Below are 24,878 nucleotides of genomic sequence, written 5' to 3' on the forward strand. Positions count from 1 at the left end.
ATACTGAACTGGCCACATCCAGCCAATAACATGACCACCAAGCCACGCCCGCCAACTTAGCCATGCCCACAGAACCAGTTGTTAAAAAATTTGAATCCCACCACTGGCTTTAAGTAGTTTGGCCTCATTTGCTCAAGATGAGATCTTTGTCCAATGTTATGGTGATCCAAGTAGTATTTCAGTTCATGCTAGATTCAGATGAATGTTTCACACAAAGAGCTGATAAAAATTCTGGGGTTTTAGTAATACTAAAAGGAAAGGTAGCATAGTGGTTAAAATACCGAGCTCTGAAACTCAGACTAATGGCCACCCATAACCATGGAAGTTTGCAGAGTGATCTTATGTCCGTCATGGTCTCTAAACCCAGAATTCAAGAAGAGAATTTTGTGCATAGTCTTCCAGAAAAGGCAGGGCATAAGTTTTACAAATCAACAAACAAGAATTTGTATCCATTCAATCAGGTCATTAATCTAAATAATGTTCGTGTATTTTAAAGCTTAAATTTCTCATGCTGGTAATTGTCTGTTAAAGTTGAAAATGTATGGCAATTTCTTTTTGTTTTAACAAATGTAAATAAATAAAATCATTTTGCCAAAAAGATTTGGTTGACTATTTTATTATTGTCCCTAATCTAAATGTCCACTGAGCTCTAATCATGAAAGCAGATGCTACCCGCTAATAACGCCCTAACCCTCTGTGGTTTCCAAAACTGTTTGGAGGGATTGAAGATGCTTCAGGATAACATAGGCAGAAGAATGTATAAAATTGCAAAGGAAGGAGGGAAAGTCAGTGAAAATTACAATCCCTTCAATGTGTGGAAAGCCTCTGGGTCAAAACAGCCTATTTGCAATCACTATTTCTTACTTTTCTGGTAATACAATCAAAGCAGCTTTTAAAAGAGCATCATCAATACAATCAAATTTTATTTTAAAACACACGAAGAAAAAAGGAAATGTAGCAAGCAACAATAAAGTTTACTGAAGATAATTAGCTCAGTGTAATTACTGTCAATTCTTTAAAGCAGACAGACCAGGAAGCCAAAGGCATGCAGGCCAATAGAACATTTATTAAGATAATAATAGAACCTTGCAAGTTTAAATGCATTCCTCTTCTCCCTCAGTCCCTTTATGAGAACTAGGGAAAGTCTTATCTGAGACATTTTCTCAGGTTACAGATCTGCCCCGACTCAGGTTTCTTTTATTTTGAGTCTTGTCTTGGTAACATCTCTTCCTTCTGTCCCTCAAAGCCATTCCATCCTTCCATTACAACTATTCAACATCAGAAGCTTGCAGGAATATATAGTAAAAAATAAAATAAAAGATCTGGATGGAGAATAGATTTGTTAGGAGGGCAATCTGCAATTTAAGAGTACAGATTCTTGTTTCAAATGTTATAGTACAGATTCTTGTTTCAAATGTTATAATATAGATTACTAGTTGGGCTTTGGTGGAATTACTAGCTGATGTCTGAAAAAAGGATGAGAACTGAACTGAGTCACAGAAGGAAGTTCAATCATTTCATTAGGGGAACCTTCCTGATAGGTTTATCCTGTCGTGTTCAGTTATCTATCTGGAGACAAGGGAACTGTTGGTCAACGTAGCAGTAGGCACCAAGATGGAGAAAATTCTAGGGAATAAAGAATAATCAAAGGAATGAAAGTGAGGCCTTTATTGCAGAATTGTGGGTGAGTGTCAGAATGTTGTAAAAGGATCACGTGATCATTCCCTCTATTTGTAAGTTACTGTTCTTGTTTTCATAAAACATCTGTTCTGAAGGAAAAAGTGAAAGAACTGCATAGTGCCATTCAGCTGATAGATGATAAGTATCATCCATCCATTTCCCTTCAAAAACCTTTCCTTACAGTTCAAGTAGTAACCAAGATAATGTTAAATGTTTTTGTCATGCAACTGTTGCTTTGTTTATCCCATTTTATAGGAGAGGGAAAAATTAGTTATGGGTCTGCTGGTTAGTCATAGGGTATTTCCCCTTCACTAACACTCCTGCTTGAGTAGATGGGCAAGCATCAGTATAAAATTTGTTGTCCTAGTTGACCAACCCTATTCTTCCTCCCTTATATCTGCTTTGAGTCACTGATGAATGGTAATGTCCTGAATCACAAATAGAATCACAAATAGAATCACAGTTGCAAGAGACTTTGGAGGTCTCCAAGTCCTGATTATATATGAACATCATGATAAACAAAATGATTGGTTGAATCCTCTAGCTTTGCTTCCTTTTTCAACATATCACCAGCCACTGAGACAAACACCTCCCAATTAACACCACTGATGATACAATGTAACACTAATTGGGCAATTCTGGTTGGCCAAACTAAGTTCAGGACAGCAAATTGTTTCATTAGTGAGCATAAGGCAAACAATCAGATTCCAAGCAGGAGTGTTTTAAGATATGTCTTAACATTTATCCACTTGGGATGAAAAGAGTCAACAGAATCTATATTGATTATAATTTCCAGGGTGGCTAAAGAGAAAGAGAGGGTAAGAAAAGGGAGAGAGAAAAACTAGTTTGAAAATCTCAGGAAGACAAGCTACCCTCAATAAATAAATGTAGAAACAGTTACCAGAGGTCACTAAGATGTTCTTTTCCTCTTCCCTGAAAGAGATAAATAATATCGCATAACAATATTGCTCCTGGTCAAGGAAGATGAGCCAAAGAGAGCTTTGGAACAGTCTCTGCTTAGACAGACAGCCTGTATATTTAATTCCTGCCTTCTCACATAATTTATTTCACCCAGCACGCTGATTCAGAAAATGGGTAAATTGATGTGCAACTGAGTGATGCCAGAACAACAGGGGAGTATTGGACCTGGATGAAGAGTGACTGTATTGAGTTTGAGGAACGCCTAGCTTGCATTCATTACCACCTCAAGCCACTTCCCTCTAAATATCTCAGGTGTTAAGCCAATTAAGCCAAAGTTATAGAAATATTTGTGAAGCTGAATATAGAGCAGCTGTCTTTGAATCCCCTCCACATGGAGCAAATGATTGATTTTGGGGTGTGTGCAATAGAGAGAAAGAACTCTAAAAGCCTACCCCTCCATTGCAGTCAAATATATTATCTCTTATCTCTTTTTTATTACACTATGCCCATAACTAACAATGAAAAGAGTGAAATTGACAAACTCTGAAGGATTACCTGAATTATAAACCAGACAAATTAGTCAGCAATAAGTGACCCAATATCTTCCTGAAAAATTAGAAGACATTTCATTTATATCTTCATGGTTACAGTTTTGGAAAAACCAGGCAAGGAAGACAGAGAAGGGGCTTCACTATATAGACCAGAATGCATAAAATATAGGTAGTCTTCATCACACAACCATTCATTGAAAAAAGTGACTTATTGCTGTTTTTCACACTTATGCAGCATTTCCATGGTCACATGAACAAAATTCAGACTTTTGGCAATTGACTCACTTTTATGGTGGTTACAGTGTCCTGAAGTATTGTGATCATCTTTTGCAACTTTCTGACAAGCACTATCAATGGGCAAACCAGATTCACTCAACAACTCTCATTCTAATTTAATACCTGCAGTTATTCACTTAACAACAGTGGACAGGAAGTTTGTAAAATGAGGCAAAATTCACTTTAAAATGTCTCACTTAACATAAATTTTGGGCTCAATTGTCATAAGTCGAGGACTACCTGTCTTTAAAATTGTTCAGCTTAAAACATCTTAAGTTTGATTCACTTGCAGGCTGAGGACAAGAGGAAGGCTTATGTTGTGCTTGGGGGGAATTGCAGTTGTCAAGGAATGTTAATACCATTGGTTAACTTCAGGTTAGGGGGAAAGTCTGTTAGAATTGTGAGAGATCATTTAATTCATCAGATGTGACCCACTGCCCAGTTCAATATACATTTGGCGTGGAAAATCAGCCTTTCAAAATCACACCAGTCTTAAGGAGCCAAAGACCTTCCCCAAGAAGAAGGTCCCAAGAAGAAACCAGCATGGCTGCACAAAGATCTCTCTGGCAAATTGAAAGAAAAAAAGGACAAGTACAAAAAATGGAAAGAAGGACATACAACTAAGGCAGAATATCAAAAGGAAACTTGCAGCTGAATTGGGAATGTGTTTAAGTAGGATCATAGTGGGGTAATCTTTATCCTTCTGGGCTCTAAGGCAGGGGTCCCCAACCGCTGGTCCACGGACCGATACCGGTCTGCAGAACAACTCTTACCGGGCCGCTGGTTGCTGGGCGCCGCCATCTTTTTTTGGTAAAAAAGTGCTTCCGGTGAGCTTTTCCGGGTAGAAAGCTCACGGAAGCCTTTTCATCAAAAAGATGGCGGCGCCACACTCGTGAGCTTTTCGGGTAGAAAGCCATTTCTACCCGAAAAAGCTCACCGGAGCGCTAATGCCGCCATCTTTTGACGAAAAGATGGCGGCGCCCAGTTGATGCCGGTACCGCGCGGCGCCCAGCTGATGCCGGTACCGGGCCACGGCGTCAAAAAGGTTGGGGATCCCTGCTCTAAGGGACCTATAGTTTTCTTTATATTTGAGCCTACTTTTGATAAATGCAGTCCATATTCTTTTCTTATGCTGTCAGACAAGTTTGCTACAGATCTTATTATAGATTCTGCCCTCATAAAACCAGAGGAGGTTTTACATGATTTCCACCCACTCAATCCTTTGTGTGTGGTTTTGGGTGAGGGGGGAATTTCTGTTTTACACAGCATAAACCAGGTGGGAGAAGATGAAGTCATGTAAAACCTCCTCTGTAAGGGCAGGATGTCATTCTCAAGCTGTAGTAGTATATAAAAGTTTGAGCCTTTTAATAAAACCTGTTAGTATGAAAACTAGACTCCTGATTTTAGGCTGTCTCTTCTTACAGTACCTATAGTTGGTAATTATCCTTGTAGTAGAAAACAGATCTAGAGTGACATCTACAGGCTCTTTTCACATCCTATAGATACGGTCAACTATTCTGAAATTAGATATTGTACAATAACTGTTTTTTGTTAGGTGTGGGTAAATGAGAATCCCCAAACAAATATTACAACATACATTTGCTGGTCTGTAACCATGGTCACAAAAGCATGTGTTCAAGTAAATGCGTCCTCAATCTCCTGGATAAAAAGTTCTTCAGATGCCTACCAAGTGGTAAAGAACAAGAAAAACTGGATTTACCATGAGGTGAGACAATGTTCAGAATCTTCATCAAGACTTTACTAGGTCATTTGAAAACTAAAAAAAGCATTTGTTGAGTTTCTACAACTTTCTCATCAAGTAAGCTTATTAAATCATGATGAAGGCATGTGCCCTAATACGCACCTTGGGTACAATGATGATCAGTATCTCTAATTCAAGTCCCAAGTACTACTTAGAGGAAATAAAAAGAATTGATCTATGCTTGGCAAATAAGTATCTCTCTAACCAGATATCTTGGCCCATAGTGGAAATGTATTTCCTGTCAAAAGTATACCATACATCGCTATGACTAACTTTCTCCCAATCATGTTGCTTCTAGATAATAGACATTATTGGGAGGGTACAATTGGAGCTACACGACTAATTTTCTGTCTAGATGCCTCCACTCTGCTGAAGGTTGCCTTGAAATGCCCAGGCAATCAGTGGCTAGAGGAAGTGTCACTACAAATCCATAATAAAATATGAGCTTCATACAACTTAATTTCTACTGAGGGACTTTTGGAAGCAGAAGCAGGAACTGTATAGCATTGTCATCTTAACCCAATATTTTAAATTATGGAATAATTCTAAAAAGATGAGATATTTGAGCGAGCTGATTTGTTGATTTTATTCTCTTATTTGGGGTTTTTTTTTAACATACCTCCATAAAACTGGAGTTAGGGAAGAGGTTAGGGTTAGGTTAAGGGAAGGGAAGAGGTATAACAAATTCATAGTTTAGAAAAACCATGGAGAGATTATTTAGCTTTGTTTTGTTATTTTGTTTTAATGGTTGTCATATTGTTTTTAACAATGTTATTGGCTACACACTGCCAAGTTATGTTTAGTAAGAAACATGTGCAGATGTCTATTGAAATTTGGTGTGTGTGTGTGTGTGTGTGTGTGTGTGTATGTCTGGTAGGCGGGAGGTATCGTCCTGTCTATTCATGTCTATTAAAAATTCTCCACAAACACAATATCAGGACAGCCTTCGGCACTGACCCAAAAATAACCAACATACTAAGAAACCCCAAAGACAAGATCCAGCTAGAAAACCAAGGAGTTTATGAAATACCATGCAACAATTGCCCAGCCACATACATTGGACAAACCAACAGGAGAATAAATGCACGCATCGCAGAACACAAAAACGCAGTCAGAAGAGAAGAAAATACTTCCTCCCTCTTCCAGCACCTTAAAGCCACATGACATGAAATTAATTAAGAAGGAACCAAATTAATATCCAACACTGAACATTCCAGCAAGAGAATAATCAGGGAAGCCATCGAGATAAACACCCCCATAGCATGAATAGACGGGACGATACCTCCCGCCTACCAGACATCTGGAAGCTAGCCCTCACCAACAAACGAGTCCCAGGCATGAAAACCAACACCAGACCCAAAACAACATGGGACACCACCGCCAATCCCCCTCATCAGACCCAGGCCCAAGCCCATCCTATAAATGATGGACAACCACCATCCAGAAAACAGACCACGGCTGCTTCACCAGCTGTCGCAACCCCCGACCCCAAAACCAAACAAGCTGACACACGCCAAGAACACAGACCCAGACCCCAAACTTGAAGCCAGACTAAAACCCAGAATGCTGTATCACAGCCACCCGCTCAGGATATCACATCAGAAAACCCAAGAAATTATACCACAAGAACTCAAGAAGTTGCAACACAGCAAATGGCCCAGGATATCACAGCACAAGACCAAGGATACCACAGCAACAAATCTCACAAGGTCATCACACAACCCATTACCCAAGCTGTTACTACACAGGAGGCTAATGGAAAAGAGATCAAAACACAAACGACCCAGGAGATTACAACGCAGGACCCAGGATACCACAACAAAAGAACTCACAAGCCCAACACACAACCCATTATCCAAGCCATTAAAACACAAGAGGGTAATGGAAAAAAGATCACTACAAAACAAATGACCCAGGAGATTACAGCACAAGATCCAGGATATCTCCACAACAAAACTCACAAGGCCATCACACAGCCCATTATATCAACATCAACTCCATCAAACAATCAAGAGGCAGCAGCGCAGCCAACCAGCCCAGCACACCAGCCCCCACCACCAGTATTTATAGTGAGACGGCAGCTCCGATCACACACTGCTTGCACTGGCATGAAGCCGAAAGCACCACCCCGAGGATGGCGAGTGGGACCTCACCGAAACGTGGCCAAGATACTCTTAATCTTACACGGGTAGTTGTACTTTTAAAGTTGTAGCAACGTTTCGGCAGAATCTCATCTGCCATCATCAGGCTTCTGTATTGTGTTCGTCTGACGAGTTCGGAAGTACAGAAGCCTGATGATGGCAGATGAGATTCTGCCGAAACGTTGCTACAACTTTAAAAGCACAACTACAATGACGTGGGAAACTACCCGAACAAAGCTGAATAACATACATGTAAGTACCCGCAATATATATATATATACATACATACATACATACATACATACATACATACATACATATATATATATATATGGTATTCAACTTTGTTCGGGTATTTTCCCACGTCATTATAGTTGTGCTTTTAAAGTTGTAGCACCGTTTCGGCAGAATCTCATCTGCCATCATCACGTTACTACAACTTTAAAAGCACAACTATAATGATGTGGGAAAATACCCGAATAAAGCTGAATACCATATATGTGTGTGTGCGTGTGTGTATACACACACAGTTATATATATTTATATATAAAGCTAAAATGTGGGGGAGGGTGATTTTTTCCATCCATACAAAACTCTCATATTTGCTATTGTACTGACATTTCATTCTACACAATTTCTTTCCCCCGTCCTTCTTCAGAATGTAAATTTATATAAATACATAAATTTAATATAAATAAATAAATAAACTATAGCAGTTTCAACATCCAGATTAGCACTTAAAGCCAGGTAGATTTTTACACTAAATCCTAACACTACTAATTGACCATAAGCCAATTAACTTTTTTTCATTTTTCCATATTTGTATTTATTTTTTCATCATAAACTTAGCATCTTCAAATGCCACTGAAACTTGTATTTAATTGTTCCCCATAGTTAAAATTATTCCCAATTTTGTTATTAGTTCCTAATCTTCATTTCTCAAAAATTGGATAATCCCTGGTTTTAGTAGTCTAAACTGGCTGTAACTTGCTTATTTCAAAAATAGCCACACACCTTTATTAGAAATGCTATAAATTTGGTTTTCTAAACTATCTCTGAAATACATATATTATTTTCAATGGATTTGTCTGCCTTATTAACCTATTCATGTTTACTATTAATTTATCTTTAATTCTTCTACTAACACCCTTATATTGTAATTCTAATTCTACTTATGTCTCTAGAACTTTATTGCTTGTTTAATGAACAAATTACTATTTTTCAGAACATTGTCTACAATCTTTTGAGCATCAGATTTTACTTATATCCTCATGGTTTAATCCTGCATATTAATGGAGACTATCTACAGCTTGTGATCTTATTTGGGCAATAATTTGTGGCTACTGACTTCAGTTTGAAATTTTATATGCAAGATAGTTGGTTTCATTTGTGCTTCCCATTTCCCTTTTTCCAGTGAGGTTCTTTTTATATGTATTTCACTTAGGGGTGGGATTCAAATTTCCTAATCGGTTCTGTGGGTGTGGCCTAATTTGTGGGTGTGGCTTGGTAGTCATGTGACTGGGTGGGTGTGGCTTGCTTACTGGGCATGGCTTGGTGGTCATGGCTTGTGTATAAATATTATAAATATTTATGTAAATATTGATTTTTTTATTAAAAAAAGAGCAACTTTTACCCAAAAGCAGGCAAAGCAGGCAGGCAGATTGAGTTGCTCACAGAAACACAGATTCACTTAGAGATCTATCTATCTCCAATCGGCTACCTGAGTCTGTAGCATCCCATCCCTGATTTCACTACATTGTTTTAAAAATGAATTTCTCCTTAGGTGTCCTCATGTGCAGGCTGCATAAAACTGAATTTGCCAGCCAACTAACAAACATATGCAGGAAACACACAACAGTAGTAATGGGAGACTTCAATTATCCTGATATCAATTGGAAAACTAATTCTGCACCAAGTGAGAAATCAAATAAGTTCCTAACCAACCGACCTGACAACTTTGTTGTCCAAAAGGTAGAGGGTGAAACTAGAGGGACAGCCATACTGGACTTAATTCTTACAGAGAAGAAGTGATAGAGGGAATTGAAACTGCAGGAACCTTGGGTGAGAGTGACCATGTCATACTAGAATTCAACATAACACAAACACAAGCAACAGAACATAATGACACCAGAGTCTGGGGTTTTAAAAGAGCTGATTTTAATAAACTCAGAGAGAACTTGGGAAAATTTACATGGATGAAAATTCTAAAGGGGAAAACAACTCAAGAATCTTGGGAAACTCTAAAAAGTATGACCATAGAAGCCCAGATCAGCACAATACCACTGAGAAAGAAAAACAAGAAATCCAAGAAGAAACCAGCATGGCTGCACAAAGATCTCTCTGGCAAATTGAAAGAAAAAAAGGACATGTACAAAAAATGGAAAGAAGGACATACAACTAAGGCAGAATATCAGCAGATAGGCAGAATCTGCAAAGATGAAGTCAGGATAGCAAAGGCTCAGAACAAACAAAGGCTTGCAACAAAAGTCAAAGGTAATTTAAAAAAAGTTTCTTCCAACATATAAATAACAAGAAAAAAAATCGAGGAAACAGTCGGTCCACTAAAGAGAGAAGACGGCAAGGAAGTAACAGGCAACAGAGAGAAAGCAGAATTGCTTAATTCATTCTTTGCATCCGTCTTCACGCAAAAAGAAACTATAGCTCAACCCACCAAAAACATAACTGTAAAAGACAGACCAGAAATAAAAGTTAAAATAAGCAAAAAAAAAATTAGTAAGACAACACCTGTCTGATGTTGATGAACACAAATCACCAGGGCCTGATGGATTACACCCCAGAGTTTTAAAGGAGCAGGCAGAGGTCATCTCAGAACTACTGTACCATATCTTTCAAAAATCCTGGAGCACCGGGGAACTACCAGAGGACTGGAAAAGAGCTGATGTGTTTCCCATCTTCAAAAAAGGAAAAAAAACAGACCCAGGAAACTATAGACCAATCAGCCTAACATCAATACCCAGGAAGATACTGGAAAAGATAATTTAAAAAAACAGATCTGCCAACATCTAGAAACAAGTAAAGTAATAACTAGCAGTCAGCATGGGTTTATTAAGAACAGATCATGCCAAACCAATCTTATTTCATTCTTTAACACAGTGACTAAATTAGTAGACCAGCAAAATACTGTGGACATAATATATTTAGATTTCAGCAAAACATTTGACAAAGTAGACCACAACCTACTTCTTAGTAAGCTAGAAAAAAGTGGAATAGATAGTACCACCACTAGATGGACTCGCAACTGGCTGGCAAACCGCACTCAACGAGTAGTCCTTAATGGGTCTAAGTCTACATGGAGGGAAGTAAGCAGTGGGGTGCCACAAGGTTCCATCTTAGGCCCAGTACTCTTCAATATCTTCATTAACGACTTAGATGAGGGAATAGAAGGGGAACTTACCAAATTTGCAGATGATACTAAGCTGGCAGGAATAGCTAACACCCAGGAAGATAGGATCAAGATCCAGATGGTTCTTGACAGACTAGAACTCTGGGCTGTATCTAACAAAATGAAATTCAATGTAGAGAAAAGTAAAGTCCTATACTTAGGCAAGAAAAACCAAAAGTACACATATAGACTGGGTGAAACCAGGCTCAATAGCAGTAACTGTGAGAGGGATCTTGGAGTCCTAGTGGACAATCAGCTAAATATGAGCCAGAAGTGTGCAGCAGCAGCCGAAAAAGCTAATGCAATCCTAAATTGTATTAACAGAGGAATACAATCAAGATCAAGGGAAGTACTAATACTACTCTATAAAGCCTTCGTAAGACCACACCTAGAGTACTGCATCCAGTTTTGTTCACCACATTATAAAAAAGATGTTGAGACTCTAGAAAAAGTAGAGAAGAGCAACCAGGATGATTAGGGGACTGGAGGCTAAAACATACAACGAACGGTTGCAGGAACTGGGCTTGGCTAGTCTAGTAAAGAGAAGGACCAGGGGAGACATGATAGAGGTCTTCCAATATTTGAGGGGCTGCCACAGGGAGGAAAGGGTCAAGCTATTTTCTAAAGCTCCTGTAGGCCAGACAAGGAATAATGGATGGAAACTGAACAAGGAGAGATTTAACCTGGAAATAACGAGAAACTTTCTGACAGTGAGAACAATCAACCAATGGAACAGCTTGTGGGAGTGCCATCACTTGAGACTTTCAAGAAGAGATTGGACTGCCATTTGTCAGAAATGGTGTAGGGTCTCCCGCTTGGGCGGGTGGTGGTGGATTAGATCAGGGGTCCCCAACCACCGGGCCGCGGACCGGTTGCGGTCCGTGAAAAATTTCCTACCGGGCCGCCGATTTGCTGGGCACCGCCATCTTGTTTGACGAGAAAGTGCTTCCGGGTGAGCTTTTCCGGTTGGAAAGCGGCGTTTGGGTCCTGAAGGAATCCTCGCACCTTAGTTTCATCGAAGTGAGGGGGGGCTTCGAACGAAACTAAGGTGCGAGGATTCTTTCAGCACCCAAGGCAAGGCGAGCCGACTGTCCCGAAGCCGTCCCGAAGCGAAGCCCATCGACAAAGGTACAAAGGAGGAGTTGAAGGTGGCGGGGAGAAGCGGGGGATGGCTGGCTGGCCGGTCGCTCGGCTCGCCTTGCCTTGTCATGCATGCTGATGCCGGTACTGGGCCGCAGATCATTTTGTGATGCCGGTACCGGGCCGTGGCACAAAAAAGGTTGGGGGCCACTGGACTAGATGACCTATAAGGTCCCTTCCAATTCTGATTATCTATAATCTGTAATCTAAAACATTTTCATCATATGATTTTCTTTCCTCTTGTATCAGTGACTCTGAGAGGTAGCAAAATCAGGGCATGATTTGTAGGGTGGAGTACTTTAGCTTTGGTTTGTTTGAGAGGTTTATTTGAGAGGTTCTGAATCCAGAAGTTTTGTTTAAAAATTTTTTATTATTTGTCTACTCCATATTAGAATGCCTACTGTTGTTGCATCATTGGAACAAATGCAGACCAGAGGTGGCATTCAGTAGGTTCTGACCAGTTCTGAACCGGTAGTGGAAATTTGGAGTAGTTCAGAGGACCAGCAACTACCACCCCTTCCAACTCTGATTATCTGTTATCTGTATTCATACATTCATAAATAAAACTGAATTCATAAAACTGAATCATGATTCAAGATTGCCATAAGGTGTACAAGTAGTCCTCAACTTATGACAATTGAGCCCAAAATTTATGTTGCTAATGAGAAATTTGCTGAGTTTTGCCCCATTTTATGACTTTTCTTTCCATATCTGTTAAGTGAATTACTGTGGTTGTTAAGTCAGTAAAAGGTGATTGCATGACTCCAGGACACTGCAACCATTATAAATGTGAGTTGGTTGTCAAGCACCTGAATGTACATCACATGACCACTTTGTAACTTTGAACGGCCACTAAATGAACTGCTGTAAGTCAAGGACTACCCGTATTAAGTAGGGCAATGTATTGCTTCATGTTTGAAAATAAAATACAGGTAATCCTCGACTTACGATGCCAATTGAGCCCAAAATTTATGTTGCTAAGGGAAACAAGTTGTTAAGTTGTTAATCACTGTGGTCGTTAAGTCAGTAACACGGTTGTTAAGTGAATCGGACTTCCTCATTGACTTGATTGTCAGAAGGTGGCAAAAGGGGACCACATGACCCTAGGACACTGAAACGGTCATAGATACGAGTCTGTTGCCAAGAGGCCTAGTTTTGATCACACGACCATGAGGATGATGCAATGATTATAAGCGTGAAGAGCGGTCATAAGTCACTTTTTTTCAGGGCCGTTGTAACTTTGAATGGTCACTAAATGGACTGTTGTAAGTTGAGGACTACCTGTAGTGCTTCAATCAGCAACTTTTTAAACAAAATTTGTATTTTTTCCAAGATTGCAATCCTGCACTGGAGCGCAGCAATGTAGTTTACAAAAATGTAGCTTAAAGGAGTTGCATTAAGAGGTGATATGTACAAGCTCTATTACGTTTGTAAATTAAGGACTAATGATATAGAGTACAGATAAAATCCATGAACTAAGATTTTGCTTTACAGGCCATTTTTAAGTTTCTTTTTAATTTCATGAATTTTCAAGCCTTGATTTATATGGCTTATTTTCAACTAATGAATATGTGCATACATCTCAGACACACAACAGCAAACAAAGTTTTGAAAGAAAAACAATTTATTTTCTTATAAAAGTTCTGGACATTTTTGGTTCAAAATCTTTACTTCATATCAGAACTTCCTTTATACTTTACATGATCTGGGGGTTGGGGGCAGCTGTAAACTTAACAATGTTTGCATTGCTCCTTGAAAATCTCAAAAAAATGTCTTATGGAACTGGTTCTGCCTTTTAGCATAATACTGAACAGGGTAAACACATCTTCCTTCAGGGGGATGTATTTTTTAAAGCCTGTGTCCATATTGGCGTGTGAATGCATGTGAGCAATCCTATGTATCATTGGGAAAACAATGAATCCCATTTACTCAGATATAAGTTGCTCTGAATGCAATCAGGCTTACTATTTCCTCTAATGATGCACAGGGACACCTTCCCAGGAACGCCAGCCATACATCTTGACTAAACCTATACAGGACTAAATCAGCAACATGTTTTTACTGGGAATGCATGCTGATAGCTCAGCAACTTTGCACATTTCAGTAGTCAACAGTGCTCAACCACAAGAATTATTAGGGTGCTCTAATAGGTATCTCATTGCTTTTTTCTGGTTTGGATCTGTAATTCTATTATGCATAAATAGTATTCCTAAATTTTGCTATATTCAATGAGCTGCTTTCTTCTATGTGCTGCTCTATTGGCAGTATAAGAAGAAAAACTGATAAAAGTAGCTGAATTTATCAAAATGATTCCAATAGTGTATGTACGTTAGCCTTGCCCAACTGGCCTCTCTTCAGACGAGTGGGAGTAGAACTCCCAAATTCCCAGCAACAATAATGGTGCTGACTGGGGATTCTAGTCAAATTGTCCCACACATCTGGAAAGCCCTTAGCAAGAGAGGGCTGCTTTAAGACATGCAAGCACAAGGACATGTGGAATTGAACTGAACTGAACAAGAAGTACTGTTACACAAAATGGGCTCTTTTTTTTCCTATTAAAAAGCTTTTAAATGTCTTGTTGAGAGTTGTCATGCAACATTAAAGTTTTTGTTTTTTTTACTCTTCCCCTTTGCACAGAAATTCAAAATTATTCTCTGTTTGAGAATCTGTATCCGTACTGTATAGGTACCAATTTATAGTGTATTGGTAATGAGGTTAAAATGAAATGCATTATGTCTAAAGTGTGTAAATCAATTTGAGACATTTTTAAAAATTAAAACAGTGGTTCCCTTTGCGACTTGGTGGCCCAGCTGGGGGGGGGGAAGGTAAACCTTGAACAAGCAGCAGGGCCAGTGTGAGCAATGGGCCAGGGTCCACCTGTGCAAGTGCCCACCAGCCCGCCCTTCATGTGCTCCAGCCAGCCACTCACAGGGCCCAATTCCGAATAGACCACGGCCTGGCATTAGGCCCTGGCCCAGCAGTTGGGAACCCCTGAATTAAAAACAAATCAATCTTGAGCAGATCAACATGATCTAAACTGGTTTATAAAAATCCAGGAAAGTCATCCAGCTAGCCTATAAAATATTTCCCACAGTGCTCTAAATCTTGCCGTGGATAAGTCTTTCCCTCCCTCTTGAAAATTAAAATTGTTTCTTAATCATCTAGAGCTGGTGGCCAGTCAACATCCACGGACTGCAGAAAGAAAGAAAGAAAATTAATTTAATCATAGCTAACTCATTTGTTTGCAAAATATTTAATCTTAGATAATGGCTTCAATACAAATGATGAAACTTGGTTCCCCAAGTGTGAGACAATGATTTCCATCATCCGCCAGTGTCCAACACAAAAGTGCAGGCCAAGAACTACAGCAAGTGTAGTTAATACATCTATATGTTCCCAGACTGGGGAATGCTGAGGTGACAATATACCTTAAGTGAACATCTGATTAGCCTGGATGAAAAGCCATTTGAAAACCAACTTGGGATATGATTTGATTGTTTTGCTCTAGTCTGGAGTTTAAACTAAAATTTTAATCCCAATGCGTTTCTACAGTTCTCAACACACAAAACTAAATTTGCATTCTCTCAGTCTAACAAAAAAGTTTTCAAGAGAGATGAGATGCTGTAGGAAATGACAGAGATTGCAGATATTAGATTAAACTCAGGTTGCCAGATCTGAAACAAATCCCCTGTGATTTGTCCCTTAATTTCCTGCCTGAAAGACCAATGGTGGCAGTCCCATCCTTCTGTCTACAGAGACATATAAAAGAGAGTACTCACTTCTACATCCAGCTCCAAGATGTCTGCAGTTGTCTTCAACAAGAAACTAATATTGGGCTGGGTTCTTCCAAAATCTCCATGTACAAATTCTTTAACATAACTAACAGATTGCTGATAAGGAAATGAGAAATATTGAGCTTATTAGAATAGATTTTAAAAATAAGATAATGCACTTCTCATTCAGAACATGTACTTCTCCCTTCCTTTCTTTCTCACTCTCTCTCCAACACACTGCTAGAGCTTTTAAATGACAGGATATAGCAAAATTCAGATGGGGTTAGAAGAGAGCATGCCACCTTCTGGGGGAAGGGAAGGGGATAGAGAAAAAAGATTGAATGTAACATGAGTCATGCGTACTCCACACATTTTCCTGCTCCAAGGAAAACAATACTTGAAGGTTTATGTTCATTCTTCCATATTTAATACTATCCTTTTATTGAAGAGCTTAGTACAGAATTCCTGACCACTGAGGCACTTCAGTTCAGAAAGGATACGTCCCTGCTTGTGTCTTCAAGTGAAGACGGAAATGATGCTCGTCTATGTACTCTGATTGCATGCTGTGGATGACACGAATCCTGACAGCTAAAGGCCGCCGATGAAGTACACGTAATGGAGTTTTTTGATCAAGCTTTAATTCCTGGACAAGAATTTCAGATAAAAAATAACATTACATTCATCACAAACCCATGAGGTAGAAAATTCAAATGTCCAGTCAGACATCTTCCCCGGTATAGTATAAGGTCTCATGCTTCAGTAGGGGGCGGGGCTGGACTAGACCTCTAAGGTCCCTTCCAGCTCTATTCTGATTCTAATAATTCTAATACTTCTAAATCTTATTCTACTCTATTCTTATTCTATTCCCCCCCCTTATTCTATTCCCCCAAGCTCCAGGTTACCACAGTGATAACAAAGTAACCTTGACAAACCAATAATGAGGATGAGAACATGACAAACCCTTTGGAGGATAATATGAAGATTCAAGAAAATATTGATAAGCTGGAAAATGGGCAGTATGTTTTTCAACAGGGAGAAATGCAAAATTCTCCATTAGGTTGAGGAAAATGAAAGGATGGGTACAGGCCATGGAGAAAATATACTAGGAAACAGTGCATGAGAAAACATTCTGGATATCCCGGTGAATCAGAAGCTGAACACAAGGCAACAGTGTGATTTAGCTGAAAAAAAAAAGCAAATAAAATTCTAGAGGATATCAGAAATACGGTAATATTCTGTACAGAGACCAAACCTAGAATATTACATCTGGGCATCACATTTTAACAGATACTAGAATTATGTCCAAAGGAGGGCCTGGGAGGAAAAACTTGCAAAAAATGATTGGAGGCATTGAGTGTATATAACTTGGAGAAGAGAGGACTGTGGGAAAACATAACTGTCCCTGGTAATCAAAAGGGCTATATAAGAGATGGGGTAAAATTGTTCACAGACATTCCAGAAGATAGTACAGAAAGAATTACAAATCAGATTTCAGTTGGGCATCACGAAAAAAAATCTAGCAATAAGAGCTGTTCAACAATGGAAACAAATTGCCACAAGAGGTGATGGACTCTTTGCAGGAAATTTTTGAATAGAAACCTCTTGGTCATACAGTTGTACAGTGTTTTTCCACATTACAACCTTAAGATGTGTGGACTTCAATTCCCAGAACAGTAAACTGGCTAAGGAATTCTGGGAGTTGAAATCTATACATCTTAAAGCTGCCAAGATTTCAAAATATTGTTGTGGTAGATTCTTATACTGAGCAAACTGTTGGATCAGATGTTCCCCAATTTCCCTTTCAATCCTTACATTTTAAGAATTATTTATTGTGCATTAATGCTAACTGCCAATGCTGTTGCCATGAAGGCTGAGGAAAAATAATATGGTACCCGAATATTTTTAAGAGATACATAGTAGCTCAAATACAAAATCACTAAAAGCAAATAAATACATTCATCAAACATTGTTCCGATTAATCTTCTTTTTAAATAGGTATCAACATTCCCCAATCTGATGTGCTCAAAATGTGTTGATTTCAATTCTCATTATTCCCTGCTGGTCTTTTCTTTCTTATCTGTTGCCAAGAATTAACAAACTTTCCTGAATTATGGTTCTATGTCTGACAGTTACTTATAGAAAGATGGATATATATTGTTCTTATTTATTTCAGATGTATTTCTACAGAAAATGGCTGGTCCAAAGGATGGAACAAACAAATATATCCAATGCCTTTTATGGCTGAGTGATGGCTTGGACCTTGTTTAATACCCCACCCAATGTACACAGAGCAAGACATTTTCTTCCTAATTCTGCTAAACATTTGATTATAACACCTCTCAACTTGCTCATTAAATAACCCAACATAATGTGTACATTATCCATTTGCATAGAAACTTCTTACAGAAAGTAACTTCTATGTTGTCAGTGTCAAACTTCTGAAAAATATTACGCTCAAAGCCATTGCATGAATTCTGTGATTTTCCACTAAAAAAGGTACAGTGATTTTCATCTTGTGTTTGATGAAAGCTAAATACTCTTATAAAGGGGCTTGTAAAATTTTTGTACAGGATTTAAAAACGAGCAAACAAATGATAAATACCACCCCAAACATGCAACCTTCATAGAGTCTAGGAACATAATGTCTTCCTTTTGGATCACTTTCTTTGTCCATATTAAGGCACTGTAGGACTTGGTCTTCTCTTCTTCCCCTTCTTTCATATGTACAATGGCCTCTCTGAAAGAAAAACAAACAACAAATTAGAACAGCTACAAACTTGTGATGGGCAAAAGATGTCTCATCAGATATTTGATGGGAAAAATATCTCTTCCTCCATCCTGCAACGTATCCCTGATGTCAAAAGTAGAAAATCTGCAGTAGCAGAGGATTCCCCAAAATCTGCAATCTGAATATAAAGACCTTTGAAATATGTTACTTGATCAAGAAATCAATAAAATATGCTGATCATCTGAAAAAGAGAAGCAAATCTCCCAACTCATGCTGGTGATCAAATACATTATAGACCTTTTATGATCTTGTGTTACTGGTTGTGTTGTTATTCTTTTCTCATTATTACTAAATTTATAATCATTCTTATATAAGCATAGAAGGCAGTTAACAAGAAAAAAACGAAACTCAACTAATTAAAATAGTAAAATCAAAACTAAAATCGGGACAACTGAAATCAGTTTAATCCTTAAAAGTTTGAAAGAAATGTATTTCTGCTATTTTCCTATTCCCCACTGAGGAGTAGGTATCAAATGTACTACCCCAGGGAACACATTCCATTGCCTGGAAGCCCCTCAGGATAGGGCCCCCTCCTATTTCATAGATCAATCAGCTCCTTTAAAAGAGCCTCTTCTGCTGATTTCAGTAATTTTTTCAGATTATGCCAGTGCCAGGAAAAATAGGTTGATTCCATTTTCCATGGAATTATGCTAAAAAAACCACCTCACGTTGAGATTTCTTTTTTTAAAAAAATCCTGTTTTATCTAACAAAATCAACTAACCTGTTGACAAGTTGTAAATCACGAACTTGGACTTTGTCTGAAGAACTGTTGATCCTCTAAAAGTGGATAATAAAAATAAAAAACGGTAATTATATGTGATTATTTTGCAATTAAAATCTGATAGTAAAAACAATTTCTTTTAAAAATAAAGCACTATACCCTTAATCAGCTGAACAAGGAGTACCATGCATATTCCTGAGTTTCATCAAATAATTCTTGTCATATGAGTTATGAAATCAGCAAAGAGTATATGCAATTTAAATGTGTACATCAATAAGCTTACAATGTATAAAATTACTACAATAGCCTTCCCTTCTCCATGGAATTTAGGGCCAATTTTTCATCTGGCCACTGTTCAATACCCTCCAAGAGGAGAAGATTGTATTAGTCCCCAGGCAATTTAGCTTTAGAGATAAATTCAGCCTTTTGCAAGGATATGTCTGATTGACTCCCTTCATCCCAATCTACATGACAATGGTTACAGGTCAACCTTCAAACACTGTACCTGTTGAAGTGCCTTCATTTCTACTGCAGCCAACTGGACTTTCCGAGGGTTAACCAGCTCAACTGCAAAGGGCCTTCCTGTGAACAATGGTGTAATCAGGGTGGTGGAATTCAAGAAAGAAAGATGGGAAGAAAACAAATTAAGATGATAAACTAGTTTTCAGATTTAGACATTGGGGGGGGGATGGGGGATTGACAATTGAAAAATATCAATTTTCAATAAACTATATAAAAATATATCAAGATGTTAAGTTCACAAAGGGAAAACCTCAGTACATGCCTAGGTTTACCAATATCTCAAATACCTAAAATTAAAATCAGGTGCACCAGATGAGGTGCAGACAATTAGATCAGTATAGAGAACCTAGAAGGAATTAATTTTACTTAAACCTCAGGCATTCAGTTTAATTCAGAAATATATAGTACTACCATGTCTAGATCAAAAGAGCACCCTGAAGCCTTCAAAAAGTTCATAGAAGCCTAGAGGCTGGGAAGGGATTTCAAAGGATCACCAACCCAATGGACATCAATAATTCCACTGTCCAGAAGATCATCTACAAATGGAAAATATTTCACACAATTGCCTACTTGCCCAGGCCAGGCTGTCCCACAGCAGAACACAAGATGTTTTTAATAACCCTAGAATTTCATCTGTTACTATCTTGCTTGCTGCTATCAATGTCAAAGTGCATGAGACTTCCATTAGAAAGAAGTTGCACAAATTAAATCTACATGGGAAGTGTGCCAAGAGAAAGCTTTTGTTCTCCAGAAAAAAAAATCAGGGCAAGACTAAAGTTTGTTTATAAACACCTAGGCAAAGACCAGGACTTCTGGAACAACGTGCTCTGGACAAACAAGACAAAGATAATTAAGTGGCTACAAAACCAGAAGAAGTGTTCAGCAAATGTTGTTAATTTGTTTGTTAACTTATTAAATTATTTCAAAGTAAACTTTTCATAGTTTTTGTTGTTGTCTCAAAAGTGCTTTTTTCAAGAAGCAACTGGACTTCCTACTTCTTTACTGAAATAAGAAAGTCCAGTTACCTCTTTAAAAAAAGCACATACAGGAAACTGGACTTTATTGTTTCAGTAAAGAAGCAAGAAGTCCAGTTGCTTCTTGAAAAAAGCACCTTTGGGACAACCATGACCTGGATGATTGAGAATCTCCACAGACAATCAGTTTTTGTTGTTGTTCAATTATATCACCTTTAGCTTTAAATACTGTTTGAATAAAAATATTTTATGCATAAATGTACTTAACTCGTAAATTTTCTCATAAGGAAATTTCTTTAGATATGCTATCTGGATTTCTACACTGAACAGTGGGATGGGCTCTATGGCCTAAGTAGCCCCTTCTAACTCCCACGATATCAAAAATGCCTCTCCTTTTTTGTCAAGGGATCGTCAATTGATTTTTTTCCCCATGTAGAGTATTTTCAAGTGTTGAACTTACCATTGCCTAATGTTCTCACATCCACATCTTCCCTTCCAGAGGATGAAAAGTTAAAATCTTAAAAATAGAAGAAACTTTGAGTGAATCTGGAAATCCATACGCAAGCCAAGTGATCAAGGCAAATCAAAGTTTAGATCTATATTAAATAGATGTTGGGTTACTTGCCTGCCCAATTTTCCTGCATTTTTTCATCAGTGTATACACAAATTATTTAAAGTAATGTAAACATATGCATGCACACACTCACTATCTGCTTTAAAGGCAGCCATGAGATGCTCCAAGATCAATTCTTCTACAGATGATTCCATCTTCCTTTCTCCATCTATAATCCATGGAGTCTGAGGTAGAGTTCTTGAATATTTATTATATCTTCCTGTTTCAAAGAGAAACAGAACATAAAAAATGTGCTATGATATTTATTAACTCTTAGTTCAGCAACAGTATTACAAATAAAAGCTAAGTGCACAGAGAAGGAAGTCACTATCATAAAGCATGTATTAGAAGATCCCACAAGAATTGCTCCTTGAGCAGCAAAGGACATAACATAAGTTTACTTTGAAAACATATCTTTCAGCTAGTTGATATATTGTGATATACAACACATTACATGTTAAGGTTGTTCCTGCCTACTTTGATGAAAAGCAACTGGATAAATATTTGTATTTCATCGAACCGTTCTGATCCCAGAATATTTTCCAAAATGCTTTTCCAATGACTTCAACACAGAACATTGTCAAATGAGTATAGTCTTGGACTAAGAAAAACTGCCAAATATAAATTCCACTTCATAATAGCCCATTTTAATCAGAAATAGACTCTGATTTGAAAAACAAACTCTATTTGAAGACAAATTTATATATTCTACATATCAATCTCCTTCAATACAGATGAAGATCACTGAAAAAATGCATAACTTTTTAACACTTGCTCAATGGCTGATTTGTGCTGTACCATCATACTTCCCCTTAAATGTACTCCAGAAGATGATAGAGGACAGGAAGGCCTGGAGCAACGTTGTCCATGGGGTTGCGATGGGTTGGACACACTTTGCAACTAACAACAACAATCATACTTCCCAATACAAAACCGTTCATATAATTATATGGATTTCTGTTCCAATAACAACTGAGTATCCTTTTCTTATTAACCAAAGGGCACACTTGCCCAGTAATCTTAAAAAGGAGTGATCCTTATCAACCTCTATTAAAGGAAAAACATTTATTCTTACCAGCCACAAAAATGGCACCATTGTTGCATTGAATGTCAACAGCTGCGCAAGAAGTTTTAGGTGAACTTGGAGGAGATGTATAGTTCCTGTATTAGGGGAGATATAAAGGGCAATTCACTAGAGAAAAATTGAAGGAAAAGTTAAACATTGTGCAAAATAAATAGATATGAGTATCCAAAAAAACTTTCTTTCAAATATTTCAAAAACATTTTTACAATGTAAATAATTTTAAATAGTGCAATATTATATCTAAGAAATAGAAGCAGGTGAAAAATCTTGATAACCTTGATAATACACTACTCAAAATCTGATCTCATCTACCATAATCAAAGGAACATGAACAGGCCAGTAAGCTTCTTCAGCCACATATAATGGATGCATATCATTACACACAGCGGGTTCTTCATTCTTCATTGCTGATTGCAATGTTTCCTTCATCTTTCTTAGAAGGAAGGAAGTAGATCTCCTTCCTGGAATTTCTGTAGCCTTTCAGTGATAAGGTAATCAACATCACCAAGCACACCCTTCTCTCCTAATCATTGTTACAAAGATATCTGCAGTTCCTTTACTCTCCCATTACTTACCAGTCTACACAGCCACAGAGACCAAGTTTACATTGCCCTATCAATTCAACCCCCTCAAATGCATAACACTGCCAAGTTCTACATAGAGCATGCAAAATCCACTGGATATTAAATGTGAGCTTGAGCAATCCATGCCTGACACATGCCTAAACTGCTATTATGACCAAATTAACAGTTTTCGTAGCCATTTTTTTAAATAGCACAGCTCGCACTTACCCCACATCAACATGGTCTTCACTATTTTTAGGCCTATTCTTTTTAAGCTAGAGATGTTAATCGCATAGCGTCTGTGTTTTTTTTAAATTTTCTGTTGGCTGAATATTGAAATAATACTATAAAAAAGTTTACAACACTGCTACCAAGTCTTTTTAGTTGTTCATGACCCTATGATAATTTTGTATCCACAATTTTACAACTTGGGATCATCTGCAAATCTAATAATAATTCCTTCTATTTCATCTTTTACATTTTTATAAAGTTATTGAATAGTGCTGGACCAAGGAAAAAGCCCTGGGAAGCCTACTTGATTTTTTTTAGACTGATGAAGAAATACATATGAATATGCTTTAGATGCAACTATCCAATTAGTTGCAAATCTACCAATCTGCATTAATAAGCACATTTTTGGTTATTCTGTTTGCAAAGCACACTACATCAATAATTTTCCACTGCTGTATCACACAAATCACTGTCATAAAAAATACAAAGTTAGCTTTGTCCTATTATTAAAAAACTCATGCTGGCTGCTGGCAAAAGTACATGCCACTTGACTATCTTTGTGTTGATTGACATCCCCCTCCCCCCCCCCAACATAAACTCAGGAGTTACTCACTTGTGAAACTCTTCTTCATCAATCATATCCAAAGCTTTTACCACAGCCATTCTGGTGAAGACTGACTAAAGAGAAAAGTAAACTATTACCCGAGTTATCAGACACTGCAAACATTATTCTTTCTAGTTGATTTATTTTAGCCAAGTAGGAAGCATTGAAAAACAATGGCTTATCTAGTAATGCCCTTTTTGTTTGTTGCTTCCTTAATTTTGTTCTAAGCTTGGTGCTTTATTATTGAAGGAAAGTTTTACATTTAAATAGAGACATAGCTTTTACAAATTCTAACTTCAGATTGCTTTGGGTGCCAACTTTACTTGGGAAGTATGTGACTCCCTATACTGTATTCTTTTTTATTTCCTTCTATTCAATTGTGCCTGATTTTCAGACATTGCCAAAATAAGTCCCTGCAGGTTTTTTGGCAAGGTTTTTCAGAAAAGATTTGCCATTGTCTCTTCCCTAGGACTAAGAGAAAGTGACTGGCCCAAGGTCACCAGCTGGCTTCATGCCCAAGGTGGGACTAGAACTCACCAGTCTCCCAGTTTCCAGCCTGATGTCTTAACCACTACACCAAACTGCCTCTCATACTTTATATTAGTGTTAATATGATTCATACATATTTTTATTGATTTATCTCATATGGCTGGCCATCTTTAAAATTCTGGGCAGCCAAAAAGTAAAATAAAAACTATATACCCCAAATAATGATAAAAGACAAGAACAAGCATATTATGGCAACTAAGGAATCTGTAACCAACAATTGCCTGTTTTAAAAGAGAGATATATTTAAAAAATTGAAACCATGGTAAGTACTCTGCTATTCTCCGGATGTTCTTGATTGGGAACTCATGTAACTTCAGCCAGTAAAGTCAAAATATTTAGAAAGCATCAGAGTGCTTATCCTGAGATACAGATTTTGGAGACCAGGTCTTGCTAGTTGTATAAAATTAAAGTTAATTACCTGTTTATTTTTTGCTGGCTTGAAGCAGCTTGGACACACTGAAGCTCTGAATGAAAACAATAAAAATCAGTCAAATTTCTTTAAAACGGTGATTACATTTTCAACCAAATAGATAACGAACACAATAGTATAATGTTTTACATTTGCTGGTGTCAAGACATTT

At 37.8% G+C, this 24,878-nt stretch overlaps 1 protein-coding gene across 4 annotated transcripts in view; it reads right to left on the reverse strand.

The window, feature by feature from the left end:
- Positions 1 to 4,488: 4,488 nt before the first annotated feature.
- The window catches only part of PUS10 (pseudouridine synthase 10), a 28,381-nt gene continuing 7,991 nt past the window's right edge, over positions 4,489 to 24,878 (reverse strand). For 2 of the 4 annotated variants that reach the window (XM_026676735.2, XM_026676734.2), the window contains exons 8-18: positions 24,716 to 24,761; positions 23,758 to 23,822; positions 22,342 to 22,427; positions 21,361 to 21,486; positions 21,114 to 21,170; positions 19,663 to 19,739; positions 19,158 to 19,213; positions 18,267 to 18,384; positions 16,148 to 16,290; positions 15,654 to 15,753; positions 13,481 to 15,066 (exon numbers count right to left, since the gene is read on the reverse strand). In XM_026676735.2, the coding sequence (XP_026532520.1) occupies positions 15,028 to 15,066; positions 15,654 to 15,753; positions 16,148 to 16,290; positions 18,267 to 18,384; positions 19,158 to 19,213; positions 19,663 to 19,739; positions 21,114 to 21,170; positions 21,361 to 21,486; positions 22,342 to 22,427; positions 23,758 to 23,822; positions 24,716 to 24,761 (913 nt within the window). In that variant the 3' untranslated portion in view covers positions 13,481 to 15,027. Of the gene's footprint in view, positions 5,112 to 13,480; positions 15,067 to 15,653; positions 15,754 to 16,147; positions 16,291 to 18,249; positions 18,385 to 19,157; positions 19,214 to 19,662; positions 19,740 to 21,113; positions 21,171 to 21,360; positions 21,487 to 22,341; positions 22,428 to 23,757; positions 23,823 to 24,715; positions 24,762 to 24,878 lie in introns of those variants that run through there. The other 2 variants (XM_087961282.1, XR_015748808.1) reach the window with 2 other exon arrangements.

Source organism: Notechis scutatus, chromosome 1, assembly GCF_049901735.1.
Source record: "Notechis scutatus isolate UNSWTSFEM ecotype Mainland chromosome 1, rNotScu1.2, whole genome shotgun sequence".
Taxonomy (NCBI): Eukaryota; Metazoa; Chordata; class Lepidosauria; order Squamata; family Elapidae; genus Notechis; species Notechis scutatus.